The following is a 26,799-nucleotide window of genomic DNA, read 5'->3' as shown; positions in this document are numbered from 1 at the left end:
TGAAAAAATGCAGTCCGTGAGGTTTGCTTTAAATGAGAATTAAAAGACAAATCTTGATCAAATATTACTCCGAGGTTTCTTACGGTAGTGCTAGAGGCCAGAGCAATGCCATCTAGAGAAACTATGTCATCAGATAAAGAGTCTCTGAGTTGTTTGGGGCCAAGAACAATAACTTCAGTTTTGTCTGAATTTAACATCAGGAAATTGGTGCTCATCCAATTTTTTATGTCTTTAAGGCAGTTATGGAGTTTAGTTAATTGATTACTTTCTTCTGGCTTCATCGATAAATACAACTGTGTATCATCCGCATAACAATGGAAATTTATAGAGTGATTTCTAATGATGTTACCTAAAGGAAGCATATATAGAGTAAATAGGATTGGTCCGAGTACAGAACCTTGCGGAACTCCAAAACAAACTTTGGTACGTAAGGATGATTCATTACGAACGTCAACAAATTGAAAACGATCAGATAAATAAGATTTAAACCAGCTTAGTGCAGAACCTTTTAGGCCAATTAAGTGATCCAGTCTCTGCAGTAGAATTTGATGGTCAATTGTGTCAAACGCCGCACTAAGATCTAATAAAACAAGAACAGAGACGAGTCCTTTGTCTGAAGAAATCAGAAGGTCATTTGTAATTTTAACTAGTGCTGTCTCAGTGCTATGATGCACTCTAAATCCTGACTGAAATTCCTCAAATAAATTATTATCCTGGAGAAAATCACACAGCTGGTCTGCGACTACTTTCTCAAGGATCTTTGACATAAAGGGAAGATTAGATATTGGTCTATAGTTGGCTAACACCTCTGGATCCAGGGTGGGCTTTTTTAGGAGAGGTTTAATTACAGCTACCTTAAAAGACTGTGGTACATAGCCTGTTAATAGGGATATATTGATCATATCTAATATATGAGTGTTAACTAAAGGAAAGACCTCCTTAAGTAGCCTAGTTGGGATGGGGTCTAAGAGACACGTTGATGATTTAGATGAAGAAATCACTGCGCTCAAGTCTTGAAGAGAAATTGGGGAGAAGCAATCTAAATATATATTAGATTCTACAGCTGTGTTTGAGGTTAGATAGGTAGGCCTACCATCTGAGGGCAGGAGGTCATGAATTTTGCCTCTAATAGTTAGAATTTTGTCATTAAAAAAGCTCATAAAATCATTACTGCTAAGGGCTAAAGGAATACTAGGCTCAATAGAGCTTTGACTCTCAGTCAGCCTGGCTACAGTGCTGAAAAGAAACCTGGGGTTGTTCTTGTTTTCTTCTATTAATGCTGAGTAATAGTTTGCTCTGGCATTGCGGAGGCCCCTCTTATAAGTTTTGAGACTGTCTGTCCAGATTAAACGAGATTCTTCCAGTTTGGTTAATCGCCAATTCCTTTCAAATTTTCGCGATATTTGTTTTAACCTACGGGTTTGAGAGTTATACCAAGGAGCAAACTTTCTTTGCTTTGCTAATGGATCCACATTGTAAACTCATGCACTGAGTAACATTACAAGTAAATGTTCCACCTTAATTGTTGCTGGCAGTCTGCCCAGTTAATTATTTTTCAACTGATGCAAGAGGCAGCAAAACATCGTTTCATTTAACAGTTACAGTTTACTAATATGTAAAACTCTCCATGGTATGTACAGTGGTTACATAAGCCTCAAAACCAGCCACAACTCGTGCCTGAGCAAGAGTGACTCTCTGCCATCCTGCAGTGCTCACAGCTCCACCTTTTAGTACCAGATCTAGGCTATGTGTTAGTATCCCACAGACGGGTGACCAAAAATGGGGACGGTACGAAACAGTCCCCATTGGTACAATCCACAACTTGTCACAGTGGAAACGGGAAAAAAAGCATACTCAACTAAACTGTACCATACCGTGCTGCCTAGTGGAAAGGGGCTTTAATGTGTAACTTTCATTGAACTGAACTAAAACTTTTAAATGGCCAAGACACACAGTAACACAAGCAAACTAACTGACAGAGGCAGTGGTAGACCAGCAGCTACCAGCAGTGAAAATACTTTCAATATAGAGTACACGCTATCTGGTAATATTTTTTTAAAGTAGGACAGTGTTTAAAATAAGTACACTTCTTCGCTTCTATGCCAGACTCAAGCCTGCTTCTCCAAACTGGCAGTGTGCTGATTTACACCTACTGTTGGTATGACACCCTATACTAACCTAATTCCAAAAATTTGAACTATCCTTTTAAGATATTGGTGCATGTATTGAAATGTGCTACATTCATGGTTTCCCTGCATAATCTCATTTTTAATACAGTTGGCTGGACAGTTCCTACAATGCACACACAGTCCCAGCTGACGGTGGCCACACTGAGGTCTGTCCAGTGACACATTCCTCACACTAGCCATTGGTCCTTCAAACACATAGTACGACGCTCACAGCAGGTCTGTTATGTTGACAGTGTGGTTGGAACATCACTGGCAAAACAAAAGATCCTTCTGTAGCTGTTAATTTGCATTGAACACGACTGTGGCTGTCTAGACAACTCTGTCCAGTGGATTATGTAGAACAAATGTCTGTAGCAGTGTTAAGGTTGAGACTATGTCCATGCATCAGGTTCTACCTGGTGTATGAGGCTTGGTCTTTCTCAAGCTGTATGCAAAACAGTATAAGTCTGTTGCACTAGGCTGCTCCTAACGTGCAGCCGAACAGGATGGGAGGTGTGTCAGATGGTTCTTTATTGGTCTGTGACGCATCTGTGTAATTTAGCCTGTCTCATTCCCCCTTAGCTCTATGTGGTTAACATTAGAACAAATTAGTCCAGTGTCAGGGCAGCAGTGTTTTTGATGATTTTTGTGTTGCTCTGCAGCAAGATTGTAGGGGCATTATTGCCAAGAACTGCACTGGTGTGTGGCATGTTTTAATCTTTCGCAAGACAACACCACATTAGAACAGACTGTTCCGCAGGTCAGTGACCCGTCTGAAAAAGAAGCTTGTTATAGCACATCTTTTAGCTTATGTGAGCTCTTATGCAACAGACGTAGCCCTGTTTCACATCCTGTACAACAGTTTCATCCACTTTTTGACATGTGCATCAATCTGTTTCAGTCTTTAATAAAAGGGCGTGTGAAAAATGGCTTCGCAGATTTTCAATTTGTTCTTTTGCTTTATACAAAATCAAGAAGGCAAAGGTAACATACACTCAAACAATGTACAAAAAAACATAAAATGAAGGATAGTTATCTCCCAACCTTACAGAAATTCTTAATACTTACTGTGATATATGCAAACCTATAACATTTGAAAGACAAAAGCTGACACTCTGCCCCAGGTATCACCTTTCTTCATAAAGTTTAACTAATCAGTCAAGTAAAAAAACTCACACTGATTGAGTTTATCGTCGTGTTAATATCATACATGAGAGACAGCAGTCTATCAAAAAGAAACCAAAAGTATAAAGATGTCTATGTAAATGGAGACAGTAGGCATTGCACAGCAGGAGTCACATTACTGACTGTAATATATGGTTGTTATAGTGGTGAAGTGATGACACGTACACAAGAAGATTTTCCCGAGTCCCGATCAGCAAATCTGAGCCAAGGAAAAGTTTATATTAGACTGCCAGTTGTATGTTTGGCGAATAGCCTCAAACTTTTCGATGAGGTCGCTGAATGATGGCCGCTGTGCCGGCTCTGTAGCCCAGCACTGCTCCATTAACAGCTTCACCTGGTGGTAAAAGAAAAGAGAAAGTAATTTTGAAAATATCCAGCTACTCATAAAGTCAATAAAATGTCAATAGTATATAATGGGCATGCTACCTCATGCGGGCAGTCTTTGGGACGAGGTAATCGCAGCTGTTTCTCCAGCAGTTTTATGAGTACCATCACAGTCATCTGTCCCTGGGTTGCCTCCATCATTTCAAAGAACTTCTACAACAAAATACAAACAAGTATATTGCACATTTAACTCAGGGATTCAAAGTTGACTTCATTAGTCTCACATGAAAACATGCAGGTTTGAGCTAGAGGAGTGCTGACGTACTATCGGAGGGCTTTGGCGATGTTCACAGCGGGTCAGGATCTCATACAATGTAACGCCGAAGGACCAAATGTCAGAGGAAAAGGAAAACTTGCTCTCCTTCAAGCACTCAATGGCATACCTATACAGTACGGAAAACACAGTTTAACGGCCAAAGTCACAGCACAAAGCATTGAATTACACTGTTAGGTGCTGCATGAACTCACCAGAACACTGGACTGTCCCCGTCCTCACGGACACGATAGTAGATCTCGCCTTCAGGGATGTATTTGGTCAGGCCAAAGTCTCCAATCTTTACCAAATTGTCATTTTCCACTAGAACATTACGGGCGGCCAGGTCTCGATGGATGTATCGCTTCGAGTGCAAGTACTCCATACCCTTTAAAAAAGAGCAAAAGAAATACAAGGTGGATGCAATTACTGAGAGGGTGAGGCAAAATGTGGATTTCAAACCAAAAAAACTGGTAGTCTTCTGAAGTTTCCTCTAGTATATAATTTTTAGCCATTCTAGCAGTTAGCTGTCAGTCGCTCGTTCCACCACTTTGGTCCAGACTGAAACATCTTAACAGCAATTGGACAGATTGACATAACATTTCATGCTGACATTGATGCTCCCTGGATGATGAATCTTACTGACTTTGGTGATCCCCCGTCTTTAACATACCACACTAAGATGGCAAACATGACAAAAACCATACCTTCAAAACACTGTAAGCATTGTCATTGTGAGCATGCTGGCATTCGGATTTATGATGCAGCCCCACAGAGCTGCTAGCATGGCTGCCGGCTCTTATGCTGTGCCGAAATTCGATACTCTCAGGCTATTTATATGCAAAAACAGTTTGTGAGATGTTTTAGTATGTCCAAAACCTTGGTATGAAACCAGTAGTACGTGATTTGCATACTATTTTGGGTGAAATACTACAGTTGACACACACTGGAAACTACACTTGCATAAATATCCCACAGTGCAATGCAGTCAATGAAAATGTTCTTAACAGACCGCTCTGTAATGTCAATAGTGCTTCAATTTGAGTGTAATTGTAAGATTTCATTTTGCTAGACATACTATGTTTTATATTAAATTATCTTTATATTGCCAGTAGAGCTGAGGTTTGCACAGGTTACCATGGTTACACATCTCCAACTGACAGGAAGGCTCTGACGTGGTAATTACAGGTCAATATATCCAAAATGATACATACTACTGTTTATGTACACAACAGTATGTTGACTGATACAGTACACATATTGGGTATGTAGTGCCTCGTATGCAATTTCGGCGCCGCACTTGTCCACTTAATGTCTTCCAAGTTTTATTAAACTTTACATGACAAAGTATAATGTACTCTGTTAAAGGCATTGTTTAATATAAAGTATATTATAAATAATAACATGTAAATTCAATGATAAAATGACAAATTTAAAATGTCAGGGCAGGCTTGAAATTTACTGACTGGCTGACGAGGATGCAGATGATGCGACAATCAACAACATGCTGAGTGATTTCTTTCCTATTTACTGACAGAAAACACAGTTTAACATAATGTGAGTGCAACTAAACTATTCAACGTGAAATGAATTAATGACAATACACCGAAACCTGGAGTGCAACAAAATGAAATTAAATCTAAATGTGGTGCATTATTTACTCATGGCAATTTCAAGTGTACTGTAAACAGCTTCCTCTGAAGGAAGGAGAACATAAACAGACATCTCTGCAGTTTGCACACAGCACCAGGAATATTAAGAAGACCCCCTGAACTCACCTGACAGATCTGCTGAGCAAACATAAGACACTGTTGCATTCCCAGTTTACGTTTGGGAAGGTACTCTCGCAGACTCCCCAGGGGAAGGTACTCCATTATCAGCTGCACCACTTGTCCTCCTGTCAATGGACAATGGAACTGCTTTCATCACCCTATTTCCATTACTTTTCAAAGGCAAGAATGACCTGTTGTCTATCCTGGTGCTGAAAGGGCTGTGGCGCTCAGCCTGCTGTGTATCGAAAACTCAAAATATTGACAAACAAGGGAAACGGTGCTGCACTTCGAATAGATTTTTTCAGTATTTACAGAGGAACAGCAGGAACCAAAAATCGATTCCCTGAATCATCCACTGAACACTCCAAGCTAAAAAAGAACACTGAGCAAGCACTCCTTTGCACATGCAGATGCTGTATGTTGCCGTATATCTCAATAATCATATCTGAGATAGGCAGATGACAGCTGAGGACTCACCCAGCTCAGTACAACAGCCCTTGTACTTGACAATGTTGCAGTGATAGAGGGACTTCAGGATCTCAATCTCCTTCATCCAGCCCTCAGGCACATGACCGTTTTCCTGTTTCAAAGCCTTCACTGCCACACGTTCTCCTGTCCCATCATTGGTCGGGTCATACAAGTAGAGAGTCACCTTCCCAAAGTGTCCCTGCAGACAGAACAATGAGCAGTGGGTTACATTCTAACACGCAGGAGAAAGAAGACAAAAGGTGATGTGGTGTTACAACTCACCTCTCCTAAGTCCCGCATCTTTTTCAGGTACCGTTTATGGAATATGCTAGGGTCTGTGTCAGGGAGAGTTTCGCTGGGGGATATATCAGGATCTGAGTGCAGAAAAAAAACACACATTATCAAATGCACTGAGAAAGGATGAAAGCAAAACAGAAATAAAAGGTGACTCACTCTTGATCATGATTTCGGTGAGCTCCCTGAGCACAGTGCGGAACGAAGGCCTCTCCACGGGCTCGTAGGTCAAACACATGCTGATGAAACTGGCCAGCTCCTGTGAGGATGGCTCAGCTAAACGGCCCTTTTGCTGAAAAAAGCGCTCTTTCTGTTCAGGGTGGAGGGAAAGGTTACGGTGTTACAGTTCGAAGTCAGATGGAAAAAATGGGCAGTTGCAGCTTGTGGCTGAAGAAAAATAAAGAGCTTACTTCAGACAGCGTGCTGCCACTCATGGGAAGATCGCCATTGTTGCAGATTTCAAGCAGGGTGATGCCAAAGCTCCACTGGTCAGCAGCGTTGCCAATGGATGCACCGCTTTCAACACACTCAGGGGCAATCCATGGGATGCGCTCAAGACGCTCTGCAGTACAGAACAGGGATAATTGAAATGATGTTGAAATGATGTATTAACATGTAACATGTTGAGGTGATCTCAGGCTGTGGGTGCTCTGGTTAAACTTTGTTGAGGAAGAACAGTAGAATTTAGTTTGAGGAAACTGAGCAAGTGTTGGAAACTGTTGCTCTGCTTTTATATTGAATGACCTCAGCAGACACAAAAAATTAATGATATCAGGTCACAGACTGCAGAGAAAACTAGTCAGGATGGTTGAAAACACATCTGAGCTTTTTGATGGGGAGTCTTTTTTTCTGACAGCCAAGGGCTACTTTGGTATTTTTCAACCTGGACCCTATTTTGCTATGTTTTGTGTCTAAGTGACTAATGGGAACATCAATTTTTGAAACAGGTCCAGTATTGAGGGAGAGGATTGCAGCCGGCAGCCTCAAAACAAGCACTGGCAGGCTCAGATCATTATATTAGCTTATGGGAAGTATCCATGCAGAGAAACCTTACCTTTTTGTACAAGATTAACATCCTTTTTGTTTAACCAGAAATAGCGCTGAAATCACCATCACCACCTCCACCAGACTACATTTAAATAAACACTTATTAGAGTGTGTATAGAGCCAGCATACTGTCACATCTAAGTGGGTGAAGAAAGTGTTTATTTCTACTAAACCAGAGTTGGTAATTGTTAGAACAGTGGAAATATGTCCCAAGATGGCTTTTTTGAGTGTTAGTTTGTTTCTGTGAATAAGTGACTAAGGAGTGTTTTACTATGATTAAATTACAGTTTATTTAAATGGAGTCTGGTGGGTTTGGCGATAGTGATTTTGAGGCTGTTTCTGGTTAGACCAAAACAACCTTACGCTTTCACAAAAATGTCTATCTCTGTATGGATACTTTATGTATCTTTAAAATAATAATCTGAACATATCACAGGCAAAAACAAGCAGTTTTAGTGGATGTAAATTGATGGTGAAACATGCCCTGAATGGTTACATTGCATCCTGTTTCATCGCTGCCATCTGAAGCTGTCTGGCTCAATACTGGATGTTTAAAAAAATGTTTTTCCCATTAGTCAGTTAGACATAAAACAGAAGAAAATAGGGCCTAGGTTAAAAAATACTGAACCTACTCTTTGAATGACACATTGCGAGATAAAACTGCAAGACAACAGGAAATAAGTCACAGGAAATGGTCTGGTTGAAGTTTCCTGTTTCCTAAATCTGATTAAAATAAGACAGAAGAGAACAGAAAATACAGAACATCTGAAGCTGACTGAGACTGTCTTGTAAATTGAAGTCAATTAAGAGTTTGAGTTAAGTGGTGAAGTTTCTCATACTGACCTTCACGTGAAAGGACGCTCAGGGCGATCCCTGGGTCGCTCAGCTTGACAAAAGGAGTAGTGCCTTGCTCCAGACCACGCCTCGCCACCAGAATGTTCCTGGCACAGACGTTTCCATGAACCAGCCGTTTCGTCTCCTACAATGATGAAAATGGTAATGGCATCAACTCTTTTGGGATGCGGAGTATTAAAATAAAGTTAACACAAACTATTAACGCTGATAGTCATCAAGCAAAAAAGAAATGCACTTGCAGCATGTAACATTTAGTCTGATAAAAGATTATATCATTTCCTGCCTGAGGCTCAGACTTATGAATTGGTGTCCAGTTGGAAAGCTTCTACATGTTTCTCTGACCCACTGGCTTACAGAGGCTGATTGTAAGGTCTAAGACTATCTGGAGATGACTTGTACAACAGTTGTCTTACTTCACTTTAATGTCCACTTTGCTTTGTGGTCAGGGAAGTGAATTGTATTGAATTATAATTTGTGGCATACAACAAAAAAACAAAGTAGGGTTTGAACTCACAAGATAATTGAGGGCACTCGCAAGTTGTTTTGCAACAATGAATTTCCACTGAGGTGTCACTGAGGCCTTTTCTCGGCGAAGGAAAACATCCAAAGGCCCAAACTCCACAAATTCTTCCACCATGATGTCTGTAAAGACAGAAACACATCTGATGGGTCCAATATATGATATAGCAAACAACAAAATGTAAATAGGTAGCACCACTTTTAAAATAGACTGGTTTGAGACTGGTTTTGCATTTGCGTCATGGTTCACTTGGTACAGGAATCATAAATTGGCTGTTGACACAGAACATGTGTGTGATGGGGAAGTAGCAAACGAGGAAGTAACGCAGCTAAAAGTTAAACCTGAGTTTGTGAAGGTGAAAAGTGTTCTTGCTCTTACTTTCAGATCCTTTGACTGACATGCCATGTACAAACACCAGGTGCCTGTGGGACACCTGGCTCATGAGACTTGCGGTTTCCAAAAATCCCTGAGAAAGACAAAAGGAGAGCAAAGATCAGACACATTGAGAGTTAAGATGGTAATAAATGTTAATATACGTGCTACCACTGTTATTATTTTGAGTGTTGGTTACCATTACAGCTATTAAAGATAACAGGGCTTACTATATCAATATCTTTATCACTTTGGTCTAGAATCTTGAGAACCACTTGGATCCCTTTGCGGTCAGCGGAGTTGTTGTTGAACTCGTCATCATCCTCATGTTCTCCACCACGCACCAGCAGACGTCCTGAGTAGATGTTTGTTCTGGTTCCGCGGCCCAGATGCTGTTCCTGCTCATAAACAAAACACTCACTATTCAGTCACAGACCTGCAAACATGAAATTACCTAGAAATTACCCAGGGGAGCTGTACGTGAGAAGGCAGTTGTTGAAATCACTTGGATCAGACATTTAGTAGACTTTATCCTGCCAGCTCCCAAGTACAAAGTCTGTGTACTTTACAATTGAGCCCATGTGTGAATAGAGCAAGTCATTTGCCAGAGAATTTCCAGCAAACGAGTGGGCGTGTTGATGATGTTTCTATCATGCAAAGATCATTTACACAAAGATGGCAACGGAAATGTCTGGAGAGATGACACCAGATTTGGGAGCTTCTGTCAGAAAGTTCCAAAGCAGAAACTGTCAGACAAATTCAAGGAACTGCAAAAGACTAAGTTGTTTATGACCAAATTATGATCCAGCTACGTGACTGCGGTGTAATCAGCGTCATGTCCTGCCTCCTGTATGCTTTGCCCAGGCACCAGCCCTCGCCTTAACATTGTCCAGTGTTCATATGAGAAAATGGCTCTAGTGGGATAAACCAGGTAGAAAGTCGGACTCTATCACCTGTATGATGTCTTTTTCCTTGATCTGGTGAAAGCGTACTTGGGCCATGTTTAGGGACAAGGAGTCTGTGTGAGCACCCTGCCTCATCACCAGAAGGTTGGATAGCTCTACAGCACAGAAACACACATAGACAACCCTATGTTAGGATCTAATTATACCACAACAGTGAGTAACTTCAAAATACACCGGAAGATTTTCACATAAAGCAGCAATATGTGTCTTGAATTAAAAAGCCCGGTGAATACAAACCTGCTTGTTTTGGCAAACAGCATTTTTTGACAGTGAAACTGTCTGGACCAGACTTGAGAACATAGGTCTTGAGGCTTTCTGCCAGCTCCTTCATGCTGGGGAATTCTCGGTCCCATCCCTCCAGAGAGAACATCGAACCCTTGTGGTGTATCCGAAACTGCTTGTGGCTCGGCTTTGATCCATTCTGTGAGCCACAATAAACACAAGTGCACAAGTTTTCACTGTCACTGCATCGCAATAATCTCAACAGCGGAGCGTGGGTGGTGACTTACCCCATTTTTGCTCAGGACAGCCAGGATGATGCGGTGATAGTCCACGGCACTCCAACGTACGAGGAAAGCTCCCTCCTCTGCTGCTGCTTCCTTTTTCAGCTTCAGCAGCACAAAATCATCACTGGAAGCACACCAGAGTTATGATATAACACGCTGTGTTCCTCTATAGCCTGCTCTTGTGTCTGTATGTGCATGTGTATGAGGAGAAAACTCACTGCATAGGTCCATGCAGTCCATTTGCTACACTCAGCACTACCCTTGGGGGAGCCACTTCATGACAAAGATAGTGGTGGGCGAACGCAGTCAGTCGGTTGTATCCATCTAGGAGGGAGATGAAGGAACGGGCCTCCTGGCTGGAGTTCATCTGAACCTCCTACATACACATACACAAACACCACTAGCTTACAATCAGAGCTCCCACCTACAGACACATACAAATTCAAAACATAATAAAAGCCCAAAGCGTACCAAAACCCAAAGCTCTTACAGTCATCAACATATAGAAATGGAGAATATATGAGTACCTAGGCATAAACTGTACAGTATATTCAGACTCTTTATAGACTGAACAATCTGATCAGTGGAATGACTAATAGACAGCATATCAATTGGACTAATGCAGCACAAGCACATTAACCAATTAAATTAATGTACTGCAGCTTTTACATAAAAGGATAAACAAGTACTCTCACCATGCAGTGATTGTCCTGAGTGCTAATGCACACAGTATCTCCGGTGATGGCTATGTGAGTTATTTCAGGGAAATCACAGAAGGAGGTCCATTTATTAGGAGTGTTTGCATTCGGTTGGCTGGACTGTTGTTTTGTTTTCTTCATGTAGTTCATGTAGTCATTCCTGAGGTAACTGTTTGCCTGCGCCTGGGTAAAGAGACTGAATGAACAAAATGTCCACACTAGAAAAATACACAACAAACCAAAGAATTAGACCATCAGAGGCTTGAAATTCTGACCTTCTGAGCGGACACCTTTCTCCACTGAATCCCCTTGGTGCCAGACACCATTATCTCGTGTGTGGCAGGCATTCTGAAGTTATCTTTCGAGGCACCCTCTGCGTGGGTGGTGTTGGAGTAAGAGCTGCTTTCATCCCCGTCCTCTCTCAGTTCCAGGTGGGATACTGGGAAGGTCTCCGTACCAAAACGTGGTGCCAAGTGTTCAAGAGTAGAGATGTACTTATACATGATCTCATGGGCACCTAGTTGTCCCTTGTCCACGGTGTGCTGGAATTTCCGCACAAACTCTGCAAACACCCGCCGCATCCTGATTTTTGTCAGGAAGTTGTCTTTGGAAATCTGTTTGGCAAAAGTCCTCGGTATGCAGTGTGAGAAGCTGAAAGAAAACGAGATATTTAGACGTTACCTGGAAGCAGTAATTAAAGTAGACCAGAAGCTTCGATAATCCAATGGAGAAATTGGATTGTCATGGCAGGAAATAGGACAGAAACAGTACAACAAACAACCTAATTATAATGAGATAAATAAATATATATTATCATCAAAACATATTCTAATTAATATAGGCAATTAACATATTTGTTGATGAATTTACAAATCTATAGACCCACAAAATGCCCATTTATTGATCAGTTATTCATGCTGTGTTACCTTGAATTTGCAAAGAAAACGTGAACGAAGAATCCAAAAACGGCAAACATTGTTGATTAATTGAAGTCAACAGGTTTAACAACAGCAAAACTCTATGAAAACGTATGTTAACAAACTTTAACACAACTCATGCAGTACAATCTAAGTGTCCTTTACCGAGTCTCATGTTCACTGCCTCCAAAACAGGTTGCATTGCCTTGTTTTCAGACCTTTCGGACTGGGACTCATAGTGAAACTTATCTATGCTTTTACTTTTAGTCCTGGTTAGAAAGGGCTGAAGGCAAGGCAATGCAACCTGTTTTGGAAGTACTGAGCATGGGACCAGATAAAGGAGACTTGGATTGTCCTGCACGAGCTGTGTGAGAGATGGTAAACAAATGTTTTGATACAGTTTCGCTGCTGTTTATCCGAGTTCCCGTTTACTTCAATTAATCAACAGTGTTTGACGTTTTTGGATTCTTCGTTAACCAAAATGTTTGCTTCATGAATTCAAGGTAACACAGCATGAATAACTGATCTATAAATGGTCATTTTGTGAGTAAAGTATCTCTTTAAGTGCACATAATCATTATTCACTATTTCATTGTACCATATCCACCCAAAGTAATTACCTGACTTTTTCAGCAACTTCTTGTAAGGTGCAACCTGTTTGCAATGCCTGGTGAGAGAGTTGAAGCACGGCCATCCCCAAGCTTTCATTTTTGAAGCGACTTATATCCTCCACCGACTGAAGGTCTTCCATCTGTATTACTTCGTTCACAAACTCATATTTAGCCTTTTGGAGACATTAGAAGTAAAGAGGTTAGGTACTTAGGTATTGTGAACACAACAAAAAAATGTGCGCTCCATCCATACATGGAAAACACCAACCTGGGAGAATAAGTATTGTAAGGATGCGATTTCAAGCAGTGGGGAGCCGCCCTGATTTGTCCCAGATCTGAGAGAATATCGAGACACAGTTGGCTCCTTCTGATTCAGCCCGTGCCAATTCCGAAAGTAAAACCTAGGTACAAGGAGAGATGACAAATAGTGTGAATGATCCCAGCGTGTTTCCATCTTACTTCCTTCTTGATTCAGCGTTACACTGACCTCATACAGTAGTGAAGAACGAGGCTGGAGTTGTCTGGATTGAAGTCATGGTTTGGACTGTACCAGCACCGTGACTGCGGGTTGTACAGCGCAAACAATACATGGCACAGAGGAGTTATCCCTGTGGGATTAATACACATGGGTGTTACCAAAATACCACATGAAAGTAAACTCCATACTTTCATTTTTGCTGTCTGACGGTCTATTGCTTCACTCTCACCTACTGCCTCTGCCGCTGAGATGCACAAGTCCTCTGCTGTGACTCCTCCGCTTGTGTGAGACAAATATCTTTCACCTTCCTTTGAGCAGAACAAGTAGACATGAATGCCCGGACCCTGAGGGGGGTCGGGCAGGCCTGGGAATGCCCCTTGCCTTGAACGCTTGGACCACCCACTTCTGGACATGGTGGGCATAGCCAAATCACTGACACACACGCACAGAGTAAAGACCCACATATTAGTATAGTGTATGATTGATAGGTTGATGCACTGCATTAAGGCACGTACCCACTAAGGCCTACGTAAACACAAACGTCAGAGCAATTACACAACGACACCTTGCGCTTTTTTGTAGTCACATATTCGGTATTTTCTATATTACACTGTTCAGTTAAAAAAACTAACATGATAGGTTAACAAATGACAACAAATGTAAAACAAAAATCCTAAAAATATGTCAGATAATCAATTTGTTAAAGGGCCTTCCGGGGGTAATTCCTCGTTTTAGTTGTTTACATCACGCAAGACTGCACAGCACCATAAAGCACAACAGCAGATATATTCTTAAATAGAAAATATATAAAACACACACACCGACTGCGTCACAGAGTGTCCCAAACACACACGCGCCCTCACACACAGTGTACCGACACCATTACAGATAAACATGTAAACATGACTATAAACATAACCGTGAAACTTACCAACGTGTGTGACAACGAAGTGTCTTACCGTTTAACGTCGAGCTTTTGACGGAGTTGCGTAAAACCCTAAGGCGGTGACACGAAGTGAGAGTCAGGCTTCATTATCTTGTGGACGTATTTCCCCCTTCGCCTCCTACTCTTGAGTTCTAGTGAACTGCGAGCGACGACAGACCGACAGACCGCTGGTTTCCTGAAACCAACATGGTCACTCCCTGCAGCGGGCATGCGCGCGCGCGCACGCACCCATGGGCTGATCTTTCAAAATAAACGCCTGCAATAAGAGTGTTGACATGTATGGTGATACAATGATGCCTCGTCAGCTGGGACTATGCTATAAAGGTGGAGGAAGTACTGCAGCTATTTACTGAAGTAGGCTACCAGTAGCACAGTGGAGAAGCAGCCTGCTGTGTTATTCACAGGGGCGTAATTTACGGGGGGGGGACTGCTTATGCTCCTCCACTTTTTACAGTCCAAAAACTAATAATGATAATGATAATGATACATTTGCCACCTTCCAAAGCGCCCACGGTCACCTTACAGAGCATGAGATAACATACAGAGCAAAGGATGTGAATTAGGCACACATGTAAGCCTCGTTTCCACTGAGCAATATTCAGTTTTAGTTCAGTTCAGTCAGTTTAGTGCGCTTTTTTGCTGTTTCCACTGTGAAAAGTTGTGGATAGTACCAATGGAACCGTGCTGTACCGTCCCCATTTTTGGTCACCCCTCTGTTGGGGTACCTAGCACACAGATCTGGTACTAAAAGGTGGAGGTGTGAACACTGCAATCCGTCAACACACCTTAAATTTCACTGTGAGAACTTTGACCATTACTTTAGTTTTTATATGACATACACTTTTAGTAATGAGTGGATCATCAAGAGTTTATGTATGTCAATTTGGACAGGGTTATGTGAACGGTATATATCTCAATCCTCATTCGGAGAAAAAGAAAGCGTCCCGGAGTGTCATTGCTGTGTTCCTTTGTTTTGAAAATGTTGCGTGCAGCCTTGTTCTGTGGACGGTAAACAAGGCGCAGACTTCCATCTGTGTCACCAGTAATGAGGAAATACAGTGAGTGCTGGACGGAGCAGTGGGTGACAACAACCCCGTCCATGTGTAAGAGTACTGTTTGTGGTTAATACACTAGGGTCTAGGTACTATGTCTAAAGGGTTATTTTGGGTTCCGCAGGTACCATACCGAAAGTATTTGGTGGAAATGGGGCTATAATGTTGCTCCATGAGTGAGGGTAGAATGGAGCGTGAGATGGAAAGGCGGTTTAGTGCAGTGTCTGCAGTAATGCGGGCGCTGTGGTGAAGAGCTTGGACATCCAGACAGAGCTCGGAGTAGAGCCGCTGCTCCTTCGCGTTGAAAGGGGTTAGTTGTGGTGGTACGGGCATCTGATCAGTATGCCTCCTGGGTGCCTCCCGTTGGAGGTGTTGCTGGCACGTCCCACTGGTAGGTAGCCCCCGGAGCAGACCAAGAACATGCTGGAGCGATTACATATTTCGTTTGGCCTGGGAACACCCAGGAAGTGCTGGACCTGGACATCTGAAATGCTTTGTTGGCCTGCCCCTGCGACAAGGCCCTGGATAAGCAGATAAAAATGGATGGATGGACACAATGTTGTAACCTTCCCAATGCTAAAAATTACCTAGAGAATGAATGGAGACTATGTGAATGAGAATAACTTGAAGACTCAAAAGAATTTTAAATTTGTTTGAAATCAGTAAAAATGTAAACAGTAGCCTATCTATTATAGTGGAGCTTGGAGTGTCTGGTTTAAATGTTGTAAGAGGAGATACACATTGAAATCTTGAGTTCCACGGAGTTTATTGGGGTTGAAATTTTGTTTTTGATATATTTCCAAAAGTAAAAAGAGACAAGATTATTGTATTATTTTTGCATACTTTGTTACACATTACCATGAAAAATATACATTTAACTCCTTACTTAACACATTTTGTTTTATTGCACAAGTTTTATTGTTTTGTGCAAAGCATATTAATTGACGTGATGGTCTGAACTGTGCCAACATACCATATATTACCTTGGTAAAAGTAACTTTATTTTAAGGAGGCATCTGTGTGAAATTTCTGCCTGTGACATCTTTGTATTTAAAAGCCCAAAGGCTCTAGTTTTATACATACATTGATATTCATATTGCTCTGACATGTAGGGCAGATATCAGAGCAGACATTAGTGCAAAGTTGAACTAAATCCAAGCAATAGGTGAAAAATTACATGAGATTACATACCTGTACCATCTCTAGAGTGGTTTTAGTCTGCACTTTTTCACTTACTAAACTAAAGTCCTTTTGAGGAGTTGTCTCTGTGCTAACATGTTTCAATGGTGTGGATTTCTGCAGCTCCTATTCTCATATTTTACTCATGCCTCAACCTGCAAATTCCACAATTCCACTCTGTATCCTACATTTTTTAAACTGTGTGTACAGTCCAAAAAATACTGACTCAAATCCAACATCAAGAAGGCATCACAAAGTATCGACTCACATGTTTACAGCGATGGAAAGTAACTAATAAATACATGATTTTTGTGCTGTACTTATGCACATTTTTGTGTCAGGTATTGTACTTTTTAGCTCACTCCATTTATTTGACAGCTAAATACCAGTTCTGTAGATTAATATTACAATAAAAAAACATACATTATATGATACATTTATAAAATTGTTACATATTCAACTACTCTTTACACTTTAATAGGGGCCAAATAGATACTTTTATTTTTAACTTAATAATACTTGTGAAACCAGGACTACTTGTAATACAATATTTTACATGTGAGTATTTTTATTTGAGTAAAGGACCAAGTACTTCCTCCACCACCGAATGTTTATCATCCATCATATATCATACAATGGATATGTATTGTAGTTGTGTCTGATTTTGTTCTGTCCAGCCCAATTTCCTTAAAACTACTATTTCAGGATTAAACCAACACTGTGTCAACAAAAATTAAATATTACTAGCCTCACATTTTTATTTCTGGCTGTAGTTTCGAACTGAATTAGACTGTGAAGGTGTACAGGCGCTATTTTGATGTATTGTAGGGCACAGGTGTAATAAAAACCATAAATGACTCTTAAATGGCATGAGGTCATAATTAATGATGTCATTACACCTGTGCTTACCCTGCAGTGACAGGTCTGCTGGGAAAGGTCTACAATGCTTACTATTATAATTTTTCATCAGCCATTAAATAAGCAAAGTCAATACAAACACATCAATCTATAGTAGACAGGTTTATCCAATTTTCCCGTCATGGTGTGGGTCCACTATTCATCACTAGGTGTCATGATTTTATCATTTCAACTTGCCTTTTTTTTCCATAAACGTTTGTTGTTTGATGTGTAAGGTGCACCTGCCTGTCAGAAGCCTCACCCCCACCTCCACACAGTGGCTATTTCAGGACACCTGCAGCCACCTTTGTCTTCCTGTTGTCAAATGTTGATGGTATGTTGTTTTGTCTTGTCTTTTGTCAGACAACAAGGAGGTTCAGCTGCCTCTCATCATTCACTTTGTTTGCAAAGTAAGGCAGTCCTGGTAACACAACCAGGTGTCTCCAGATTTTTATCACAATTACCTCATACTAAAGCAGAGAAACAGGTTATTTTTTTTCTAACAATAGCTCCTACATAAACATCGAGCAGTCTTAAGAGGACTTAAGCAGTATTAAGTGACAGTAAAATGATGCCTTTCTATGTGCTGTTTCATTTTGTATTTATTTGTAAAATGCAAAAGCAGTCTGACCTTCAAAATAAAAGCATTGAAAGTGAAAGTTTGTTTAATATTAGTTGCTGTCTTAATGTCTAATGTATACTGTGATGTACTGAAGGCCACAGCACATCCATCTATTGATCCACAGTGCCAATAAATCACTATGTAGAGCCAACGTCATTTGTAAATGCCAGTTCATTATGAAACCTGTGCACAGATGCAGTACCTCCTCATCAAAAAGCAGTGGTTACCATGGCTACCGGGCTCGCAAATGGATTATTTTCTTGTAAGTCTCTCATGACTCACACTTTTGACCTCTAGCTATGAATTGAAAAGCATGTCACCCACACCTGTTTTTTTGAAGAGTTGGATATAATTAAACCTTTACTTAAGCAAGTTTGTAGAAAATGTCACTTTGGGGGAAATGGCCATCTGAATACATCAGTTGCTCAAGCCCTAAAAGTCTAACAAAAACTCTTCCATTTGGAAATGACAAAAAAAAATCATCCTTTCAATTCACTGTATGCACAACCTGAAAATGTATAGAAGGTTTTTTAACTATACAACAGCACAAACAAAGCAGGCAGGCATGTGTGCACATACACTCCCACGTAATTTGACAGGTGTATACAAATAAATGTCAGAACACAGCCGAAGTCCAAACGAATAAAAGACCTAAACATGGGCAGCAGTTTCTGTTCAAAGCAGGAGTTACTGACGCAACGTAGTGCAGGTAAGTGAGCGCTAATCCCTTAGAGGAATACGTCACCCGCAGAATGACCATTTGTGTATCAGTTACTCGCGCTGTGTCTCAATGAATTCTGAAGAAAACTTTATTTGGCATGCCTCAACAGTGAACGAAGAATCCAAAAACCGCCCGCATTTGTAATAAACTGAAGTAAAAGGGGGCCGTATCAACATCCATTTACTTGTGAAGATTAATCCAAGTCTCATTTATCCAGTTGTTTGATCAGTATATATGATATCGTTTTGCTGTTGTTAAAGGAATCCCGTTTACTCCATTTCATCAAGAATTTTCTCAGTTTTTGGATTCTTCGTTCACTCCAGAGGCATATGAGAGACGAAATTGTTCATCATGAATTCAAGGTAACATGGAGTGAGTCACTGATACACAAATGATACTTCTGTGGGTGGTGTATTCCTTAAAATCTCAGCCAAGTATTTTACAGACGTTATCTCTTTGATCCATTATTGGCAAACTAGTCATACACATAGTGGAGTCGCAATACAGTGGGTAAGTACATTTGCAGAAACAACACATCACGGGATCAATGTTGGTCATTCCTTCTTAGCTTCTTCCGGCTCGTGTTTCACCTCTTCATAGGTAGCATCTTCCTCTTTTTCATCCCCATCGTCCGTCTTGGAGTTGGGGACCCACAGCCCTGAGTCTATGCACCTCTTCATGTGAGCCTTTGCCTCCTAAATCAAAACAAAACAATCAGAGGTACAAAAACACACCTAGACATTTACATTACTGAAATAAGATTTTCAGTAGACTTCACTATAAGCTTTAAATACAAAACCTACCGTTGGGTCCATTTTGCTGATAACATCTTGCAACATTTGGATGTCCTTATCATCAAAGCATTTCTGCATCTCCTGCAATCGAGAACAAACTTTGTAAGGCGCTTTAAACTAACATCAAGATAAAAGGGGAGCACTAATGTTTCTTGAAAACTAAAGAACTTACAGCTGGCAGTGTCTCATACACTTCAACAGGATCTAGCCCCCCAGGTCCCAAACGCTTTTGTCGCTCCTCTTCCTCATATTCCTTTAGGGCCTTCTCGATGCGGATCTTCGCTCTGCCCCGAACCCGCTCCTTAAATGACTCCAGCTCGTCGTTGAAAGCATCCTGGTATTGCTGATCCGCTGTCTGTGAGGGAACACATTATTCAGTGTGTTAATGGCCATACAAAGAAGCATTTAGTTGAATACTTCAAATACTATTTGCATTTATTGTGGTGTTTGCAACACAGGAATCTTTTGAGTAACTTGACACACCTTGAAAATCTTGCTTTTGCTGACCTCCAGTGGTTGAACGTCTCACCTTGCTGCAGGGATGTACAGGTGTACTGCAGTACCCCTTGACATCACTGCTGGATATGTTTTGAGGTGAAACAGGCTTGAGAGAGCAACAAAATGCTGCTTTACAACCTGGTGGTAACTTAGTTGTTAACCTGCGTTTCGACTAGAGGAACTACAGACTAAATTTAGTTTCTGGACGAACGTTCTAAGGGTGCTTTCAGACCTAGAGTTCTCTTGCTTTGGTCTGAATCAGGGACTAATTCTGATACAAAGCTGCATAATTGCCTAGAGTTGGTTTGTGTTCTCACAGCGGCACTTACAAGTGGACCAGATAAAATGTCTGAGTGAGAAAGCTGCTCTTGATGGGTCAGAATTTCCATGTGGGAAAAATCCAGGAAGTGAACAAAACGTTGAAGAAGAGCACACTTGCAAGATAAATGTGACACTTCCTAATGTCACAATGGAGGGACAACTACGCAGGTTGATTTTAGAGCTGGTCATCGTGGACTATATTGCTGTCATTGTTCATTTTAGTCAAACCATACAGTTTGAAAACGAGGCGCGGCTCCAACTGGGAAACAATGTTACGGTGCATTGGATGTGCTGAATGTGCATATTAAGGCAGTACAGGAGGAGGTGCACATTAATAATCCTCCAGGACTGTAACATGCTCATGTTTAACCCAAACAATGTGTCATGTGACTGCAGTTTGTTCGGATCGAGGTCGGAACACTCACGAACAAACCGCACCAGAGTTTGTTTAGAACCGGACCGAGACCACCTCTTCAAGAAGGTCTCTGTCCAATTGCTGTGTTCACTCCTGCCCAAACGAAATCGCACTTAGAGGGCAAACAAACTTTAACTTTGTTAGGTTTTCTAACATTCAAACATAGTCACCTTAATTTTGGCGAAGAATTGACGAAAGCAGCCGCGGGGGTCCACCTTGAGGCTTTTTGCCAGCTCTAGAATAAACTGCATGACGATGGTCTGATGCGCCACTTGCTCCATCAATGCATGTTTCTACAAAAAAAAGGAAGCATTTTTAGATTAATGCACATATTTTGTGTATGGAATTTGTAGCATGTGACGAGGATCCCACAGTTACAGCCTATAAATCTTAATAAAGTTCTCTTAGAACAAAATGTTAAAAAACAAATTCTGCTCTGTACCTCCTCTACTTCAAGGTCGATGCACATGATGACCAGGTAGTTGGCAGTCTCTTCACATACTAGATGAGGGTTGTCAGAGAGGTACTTCTGGCTGTCATCCCAACGTCGCAACATGCCTGTAGTAAAGACAGCAATGAAGTATCATCTCTACTTTCATATAAAACCAATATCCCGTAACATGTCTGGATGAATAGATGTCACTAGTCCTTACCAAAATGTTTGATCTCCTTCTCATATTTCTCCACAAAGGTTTTATGCTTGCGCTCCTTCTCTTCTTCGGTCTCTTCGGAAGAATCAGGTTTGACATTAACAATGCTCTGTGGAGGACAAACAGAGGCAGAAAATCATCATTACAGACTGTGTCTCTGATATCTGTAGAGAAAATGCCACATCATCACTGAAAACTAGGATGTAAACACATGTTTGAGAAAATCGCAGTAGGAGTCAGAGATATGTACATGACACAGGCACAGACACAGAGGCAACAACTGAAGCAAGACCAGGAGCCCATACAGTGTTTTAAAAATATATGAATGGATAACACAGAGTCTGGAATATAGACTATATAAAAGACGTGAATGTAGCCTGCATCTTTGGTCAGCAGGAGATCCAACTGTGTTAAAGTCTATGAGAAAATGAGCCTACCTCTCACTTGATTTATTACCTCAGTAAACTTTTCCTGAGTTAATGGTGTCAATTGCTAGTTTCAAGTTTTTTTCAATACAACATGATGTTCAGTTGGTAAATTATGGACCCATTTAGAGTAAATAGACACTAAAGCACTGTATGCTTTAGGGCGTGGCAACCTTGTGACTGACAAGGCATTGTCACAGTGACTTGTCAATCAGGGCAGAGGCATAGTAATGCATACCTTCCACATCTCAACCCTCTTGTCCACATATGGTCACTTCTGGCAACAATAAACCAAGATAGTGACAGTCAAAATGCCAAACTGGGTGACGTCACGCTGCCTTTGCACACTTCTAGGCTCACTAACTAGGGCTGTGACGATATGGATTTTTTCTTACAGCAATGAAAAAGCAATGTATCAGCATGGTTTGGCTGTTGACCGAATTATTATACTGGCTCAAAACAAAAAAAAGAAAAACAAAAAAAAAAAAAACAAGCGGTGATCATGGTGATGACCTAATCACCACAGCAGCATCATTGCAGTAGAGCAGTTATTGTCACAGCCCTATCTGGAAATTGAAATTTGAACTGCAGCCCATCAGACTGTTTGTAGCATGGACCATGCATATAAACACTAATATAATCATCTGAGAGGGCTCAATGCCCACCTAATGTACTGTTATTCTGCTATTGAGAATGTATACCTTGCGAGACGTCATGTATGAACCTTTGATAATCATTAGATCAAAACCAACACTCGTTGTATCCAAAAAAAGATTGACTTTGTTGCCAAAGTCTGATATAGTCATATATTTCTCAGTACTATAGAACTCCACTGTCATCCAAAAACTGTTGGTATATGAACTGGATGGTATATTCCTTCATCAGAATGAACACAGCCACTACAGTATATTCTTCTCAGTAGGGTCAACATAAAACTGCCTCCCACCCTGAGCCACACAAAGCTACTCTCGAGATATTGTAAATGCAATGTTGTAAACTGACCATGTTCATTTTAATCAAGAAATATGTGGCTCAGCTCCACAGAAATGGGGCCTACATTGGTGATACCTGTTACCAGAATACACTGATTGTTGGTTCTGTTCTCTTTGGGGAACTGGCTGATGATAAAAAATAATAAAATAATGCCAGTGTTATGTTTATTATTAATGGATTTGCCTTTTACTATTGTATTATAGCAATCTACTAAACCACTCTCTCATTGTATTGAAATAGTGGCTGGTGATACAGATTCAAAGACTGGCTTTAAGTTATGTTTTATAAGGTGTGTGAACTATCTGGAAACACCCTCTATGTGTCTAACCTTGCTGAAACCCTCCTTGCTGAGCGTGTCCACGTTCCATGGCATCTTCTTCTCCTCCCGGCTATGTTCGGCCACCTTCTTCTCCCAGTCCCGCTCCTCCTTTTTCAGTTTCTTCTCCTCAGCCTGGACCTTGCTCAGCTCTGCTTTGGCGTCGTCCGTTGAAGAGATGTTCAGCTCTTGCATTTTCTTCTGTGTCTCTGCAAGCTTACGCCGGCATTCATTGAGTGACTTGTTTAGTTCTTCACCTTTCTTCTGAAACTCCTCCATCCTCTCCACACGTGCCTAAAACACAAATTTTTCAACAGTCACAAATCAGTCCACAGATTCAAGGAGTCAATGCTCTCTTTGAGGAGATGGTGGTTCATCTCTCAGATCTAGGGCTTATACAATAAGTTACAACCTAACAGTTACTCCAGTGTAATCATTTTCTATTGTATACAGCATCATAGTAAGCACAGGAAGCATTTAACCTTACCAGCTAACAGTTACAGTGTAACGTGAACCTGTTACAGTGAATACAACATCTTTAAATCTGTACCTGGTGTCTCCATCTGAAGAGGCTGGGTGTGTCGATGTTCGGGTGGGTGTCATCTTCGTCGTCTGACACCTCAATGTGGTCCCACACGCTGTAGTCTATCCTCGACATGATGCCAGAAACAACCGAACGCAAACAGCGTTAGCTTCGGATATGACTCGGCTAAGTTCGTGGGCTAAACGGAGCTAACCCGAATCTCTGGTCAAAAAGCAGATAAAACAAAACACTTAACAGTTGTAAGAAATATGTGTTTATATTCAAAGTAGCTGCTGGCTGTGTTTTGCCAAGATAAACTTAGGGAGACCTACCTAGCGCGGGCTAGCATGAAACTGCCACAAATTTCTAGAAAGAATTGCTGCTGCAAATTTCCGTTTGACGTCAGCGCGTCACTGCGTCTCCAGGACGTAGGAAGACGCTGTCGTGTGCGCGCGGGGCCGCGGGAGCGAGCACACATACAGTGAAGTTGGATTCATATTTTACACCTTGATTTCACTTAAGCAGGTCTAAATCACAGAATAGCTAAATGTACTAAATGTATATTATTTGTTAAAGTATTGCTGTTTCATCTACAAGGTTTTGCAACGTAAAACATGGCTCTCATACTAAAATAAACGCTTTTATTCATCAGTATGTGTTAACAATTCCATATAATTAATTGCACTGAATTGAGAATGTTTAAAACCAAGGTTTTTCCTCGTAAAGCACCTTTTTTTCATCATAATTTGACAATTTACCACGTGGTCTTGGTCTGTCTACCCCTGGGTATTGTACTAAATGATTCTTAACCCCCTCTCCTTAAAGGGCATGTACATCATCATCATCACCATCATCATACTGATAATAGTATAATTAACAGTCTCTGCCCACCAATAAAGTAGGCTTGTTTTATTCTTTGCAAACTTCAGATCATACCCAATAACCCAGCTGAATATGGAGAAGATTCTTCTTAGGGGGACACAAATTCTTTCAGACTGCATTTTCAACCTGCAACAAAATATATCCCCTCTCTGCAAAAGTCCCCCCTCAATAATGCACAGACGTAGCCTTACCTAAGTATTTTATATTGTGTCTGCCTGATAACTCTGGTGAATATTGTGAAGTTTATTCTGCCCTAGCAGGACTGATAAGGGAATACAAATTCCTTCAGACAGCATTTTTGGTCAGCCACAAAGTATCCTCCTCTATAATGCACGGTCCCTGCCGTACCATCAAGTTTTTCTTTTTCTTTTCTGTATTAGATCATGCTTAATAATCTTAATAATGTGGAGAGGTTTCCGTTTATGTGTGAGAAAAAAACTTTTGTCTTCGTCTGTGAGGGACTTGCAGTTGAACTGCTTCAGAGTACAGCAGTAAAAGACTGTTCATACTATGTGGAGTGTATTCTGATTGGCCATTCATGCAATGAATATTTATTGTACATGATGTAACAATCCATGGTGCTGGAGTTATGGTGGTGGCACTTGAATTTCTTTTAAGTTGTTTGTTTGACGTCTGCAGACATACTGGAGTATCAAAAAACTTTTCTAAACTTTTCTAACAAAATGCCTCATTTATTTGATTTATAATAAGGAGATCATGTAGTGCAAATCAGCGTAAGTATTTAAGGTGTTTTTCAACTATCGTAAAATGTAAGATCTTTGTTATGGGTTAAGATGTGCTGAGCTTCCTCATAATGATGTGTGGTCATCTATGCACAAATGAGCAACACATTTTAACAGGATGGTCAGAGAGGTGTCAGTGAGGCACAGTCTGCACACTCACACTGTCCTGGGAAGAGGTATATCATCTTTAAATGTGGGTCTGATCACCCAAAATGAATCGTAGCTGGGTTTACTAGACTATTAGTGTGCAGGGCGTTGAGCAGATCAGACTTGCAATATGACAGTAGCTCAGTGCTGACATGCACAAACATGTGCCTCATTCTAGATGACTGGGTGTGGACACAATGACACGGAGAGCCACCTACAGAAAATAATTTCCTTTAATAACTTAAGACAGCATGTTCAACCTTACTATGCCAGAGGGGTGTGACATTTTGACGTGTCAAACACAGGTGTGATAACATTAATATTCCAGTACCCATGATGCTTTTCTGCAATGACATGTCAAAATATTTGCTATTGTATGACAAAAAAATCAGATAGTAAAGGCAATTGAACTCAGCACACATATAAAGTTACAGTCAAAAACATTGATGCAATGTTCCCTTCCACTATATTTCGCGTCCAAAGCTTCATACAGTAAGCTACGTGTTACTTTTGCTCTCCGTTGGTTTTGAGTCCTTGAAGCCGGAGCAGCAGATGGAGTTTGCAGCATGAATCTCACAGCAGCGCCGCATCTCCCTTATCACATCCTCACACATGCTCTCCACGTATTTGTTTGCTGCAGCAGGAGGAGGAAAGAGTTAGCTAAACGATAATGTGATATAGCCATTCAACTGAGTGTTAGCTTCCATGTAGCTAGCTGTTATGTTACCTTGTAAACAGTGCTGAATTGCACACGCTTGTTTTTGACACGGGTCTTTCTGCGGCATGCCTGAGAGGGAACAGAACGGGACAGTTTATAGTAGCTGTAAGTATATATCAAACACCGCATTACAAAGTACTGACGTCCACCTTTATCAAACAGTAGAAAGGTCGTTTGCTAGCGTTAGCCGCTAAGCTAACTCCACTTCCTTCTGCTACTGCGGGGCAATGTTTTGATCACGTGACGCGTTGACAGCCAATGAAATCATCTCTTTAAAGAGAGCAGCAGCGACCCCTGGCGGTCCGAGGTTAATATACAACAGATGACAGATGACATATTTCACTTAAACTACCTGTGCTGGTGGAAAATGATAATAAATAACACAAGTTAATATATAATTGCTTCACACATGATTTGTTAAAGGTAGTTTTTAATCTAAAAGACTAATGGCATGATGAGAAACT

General features: G+C 41.0%; 3 protein-coding genes across 6 annotated transcripts; all 3 read right to left on the bottom strand.

Moving 5' to 3' along the window:
* Positions 1-3,107: 3,107 nt before the first annotated feature.
* On the bottom strand, positions 3,108-14,592 carry tyk2 (tyrosine kinase 2). Of its 2 annotated transcripts, none has more exons than XM_033644950.2 (24): positions 14,453-14,592; positions 13,723-13,925; positions 13,503-13,623; positions 13,284-13,416; positions 13,025-13,188; positions 11,763-12,138; positions 11,485-11,670; positions 11,008-11,165; positions 10,793-10,913; positions 10,521-10,704; positions 10,272-10,378; positions 9,549-9,716; positions 9,325-9,412; positions 8,941-9,068; positions 8,415-8,550; positions 6,935-7,086; positions 6,684-6,834; positions 6,513-6,604; positions 6,240-6,429; positions 5,769-5,887; positions 4,206-4,378; positions 4,003-4,120; positions 3,780-3,890; positions 3,108-3,687 (listed from the first exon to the last, which is right to left on the bottom strand). In XM_033644950.2, the coding sequence occupies exons 2-24, from the start codon at positions 13,913-13,915 to the stop codon at positions 3,544-3,546; spliced, it is 3,513 nt and encodes a 1,170-aa protein (XP_033500841.1). In that variant the 5' UTR covers positions 13,916-13,925; positions 14,453-14,592; the 3' UTR covers positions 3,108-3,543. The 2 variants fall into 2 exon arrangements, with proteins under 2 accessions (XP_033500841.1, XP_033500842.1); XM_033644951.2 differs by having other exon boundaries at positions 14,425-14,561.
* A 3,926-nt stretch (positions 14,593-18,518) lies between these two features.
* On the bottom strand, positions 18,519-24,269 carry cdc37 (cell division cycle 37 homolog (S. cerevisiae)). 2 transcript variants are annotated; one of them, XM_033645426.2, is made up of 9 exons: positions 24,178-24,269; positions 23,873-24,067; positions 23,335-23,616; positions 21,592-21,697; positions 21,381-21,496; positions 21,109-21,231; positions 19,877-20,059; positions 19,714-19,785; positions 18,519-19,605 (listed from the first exon to the last, which is right to left on the bottom strand). In XM_033645426.2, the coding sequence occupies exons 2-9, from the start codon at positions 23,978-23,980 to the stop codon at positions 19,465-19,467; spliced, it is 1,131 nt and encodes a 376-aa protein (XP_033501317.1). In that variant the 5' UTR covers positions 23,981-24,067; positions 24,178-24,269; the 3' UTR covers positions 18,519-19,464. The 2 variants fall into 2 exon arrangements, with proteins under 2 accessions (XP_033501317.1, XP_033501316.1); XM_033645425.2 differs by having other exon boundaries at positions 23,873-24,246.
* Positions 24,270-25,832: 1,563 nt separating this feature from the next.
* cmc4 (C-x(9)-C motif containing 4 homolog (S. cerevisiae)) lies at positions 25,833-26,607 on the bottom strand. Of its 2 annotated transcripts, XM_033645669.2 has the most exons (3): positions 26,485-26,607; positions 26,345-26,404; positions 25,833-26,251 (listed from the first exon to the last, which is right to left on the bottom strand). In XM_033645669.2, exons 2-3 carry the CDS (start codon positions 26,400-26,402, stop codon positions 26,115-26,117), a joined length of 195 nt encoding a protein of 64 aa, XP_033501560.2. In that variant the 5' UTR covers positions 26,403-26,404; positions 26,485-26,607; the 3' UTR covers positions 25,833-26,114. The 2 variants fall into 2 exon arrangements, with proteins under 2 accessions (XP_033501560.2, XP_033501561.2); XM_033645670.2 differs by having other exon boundaries at positions 26,345-26,564.
* Positions 26,608-26,799: the final 192 nt, after the last annotated feature.

This window comes from Epinephelus lanceolatus, chromosome 18 (genome assembly GCF_041903045.1).
Source record: "Epinephelus lanceolatus isolate andai-2023 chromosome 18, ASM4190304v1, whole genome shotgun sequence".
NCBI classification, from domain to species: Eukaryota; Metazoa; Chordata; class Actinopteri; order Perciformes; family Serranidae; genus Epinephelus; species Epinephelus lanceolatus.
The sequence above is the reverse complement of the archived record's forward strand: the minus strand, read 5'-3'. Positions and strand labels throughout refer to the sequence as shown.

What these genes read in the sequence shown, in the direction of transcription:
- tyk2 (XM_033644950.2), bottom strand. Translation starts at nt 13,915, where the DNA reads ATGCCCACCATGTCCAGAAGTGGGTGGTCCAAGCGTTCAAGGCAAGGG. An exon ending in TACAATACTTATTCTCCCAG is followed by an intron (nt 13,189 to 13,283) that starts GTTGGTGTTTTC and finishes TGTCTCCAAAAG; the next exon opens with GCTAAATATGAGTTTGTGAA. An exon ending in CACCGAAATCATGATCAAGA is followed by an intron (nt 6,605 to 6,683) that starts GTGAGTCACCTT and finishes TTCTGCACTCAG; the next exon opens with ATCCTGATATATCCCCCAGC.
- cdc37 (XM_033645426.2), bottom strand. Translation starts at nt 23,980, where the DNA reads ATGTCGAGGATAGACTACAGCGTGTGGGACCACATTGAGGTGTCAGAC. An exon ending in GAAGGAGATCAAACATTTTG is followed by an intron (nt 21,497 to 21,591) that starts GTAAGGACTAGT and finishes TCTTTACTACAG; the next exon opens with GCATGTTGCGACGTTGGGAT. An exon ending in TCAGCAAAATGGACCCAACG is followed by an intron (nt 19,606 to 19,713) that starts GTAGGTTTTGTA and finishes GTTTTGATTTAG; the next exon opens with GAGGCAAAGGCTCACATGAA.
- cmc4 (XM_033645669.2), bottom strand. Translation starts at nt 26,402, where the DNA reads ATGCCGCAGAAAGACCCGTGTCAAAAACAAGCGTGTGCAATTCAGCAC. An exon ending in AATTCAGCACTGTTTACAAG is followed by an intron (nt 26,252 to 26,344) that starts GTAACATAACAG and finishes CTCCTGCTGCAG; the next exon opens with CAAACAAATACGTGGAGAGC.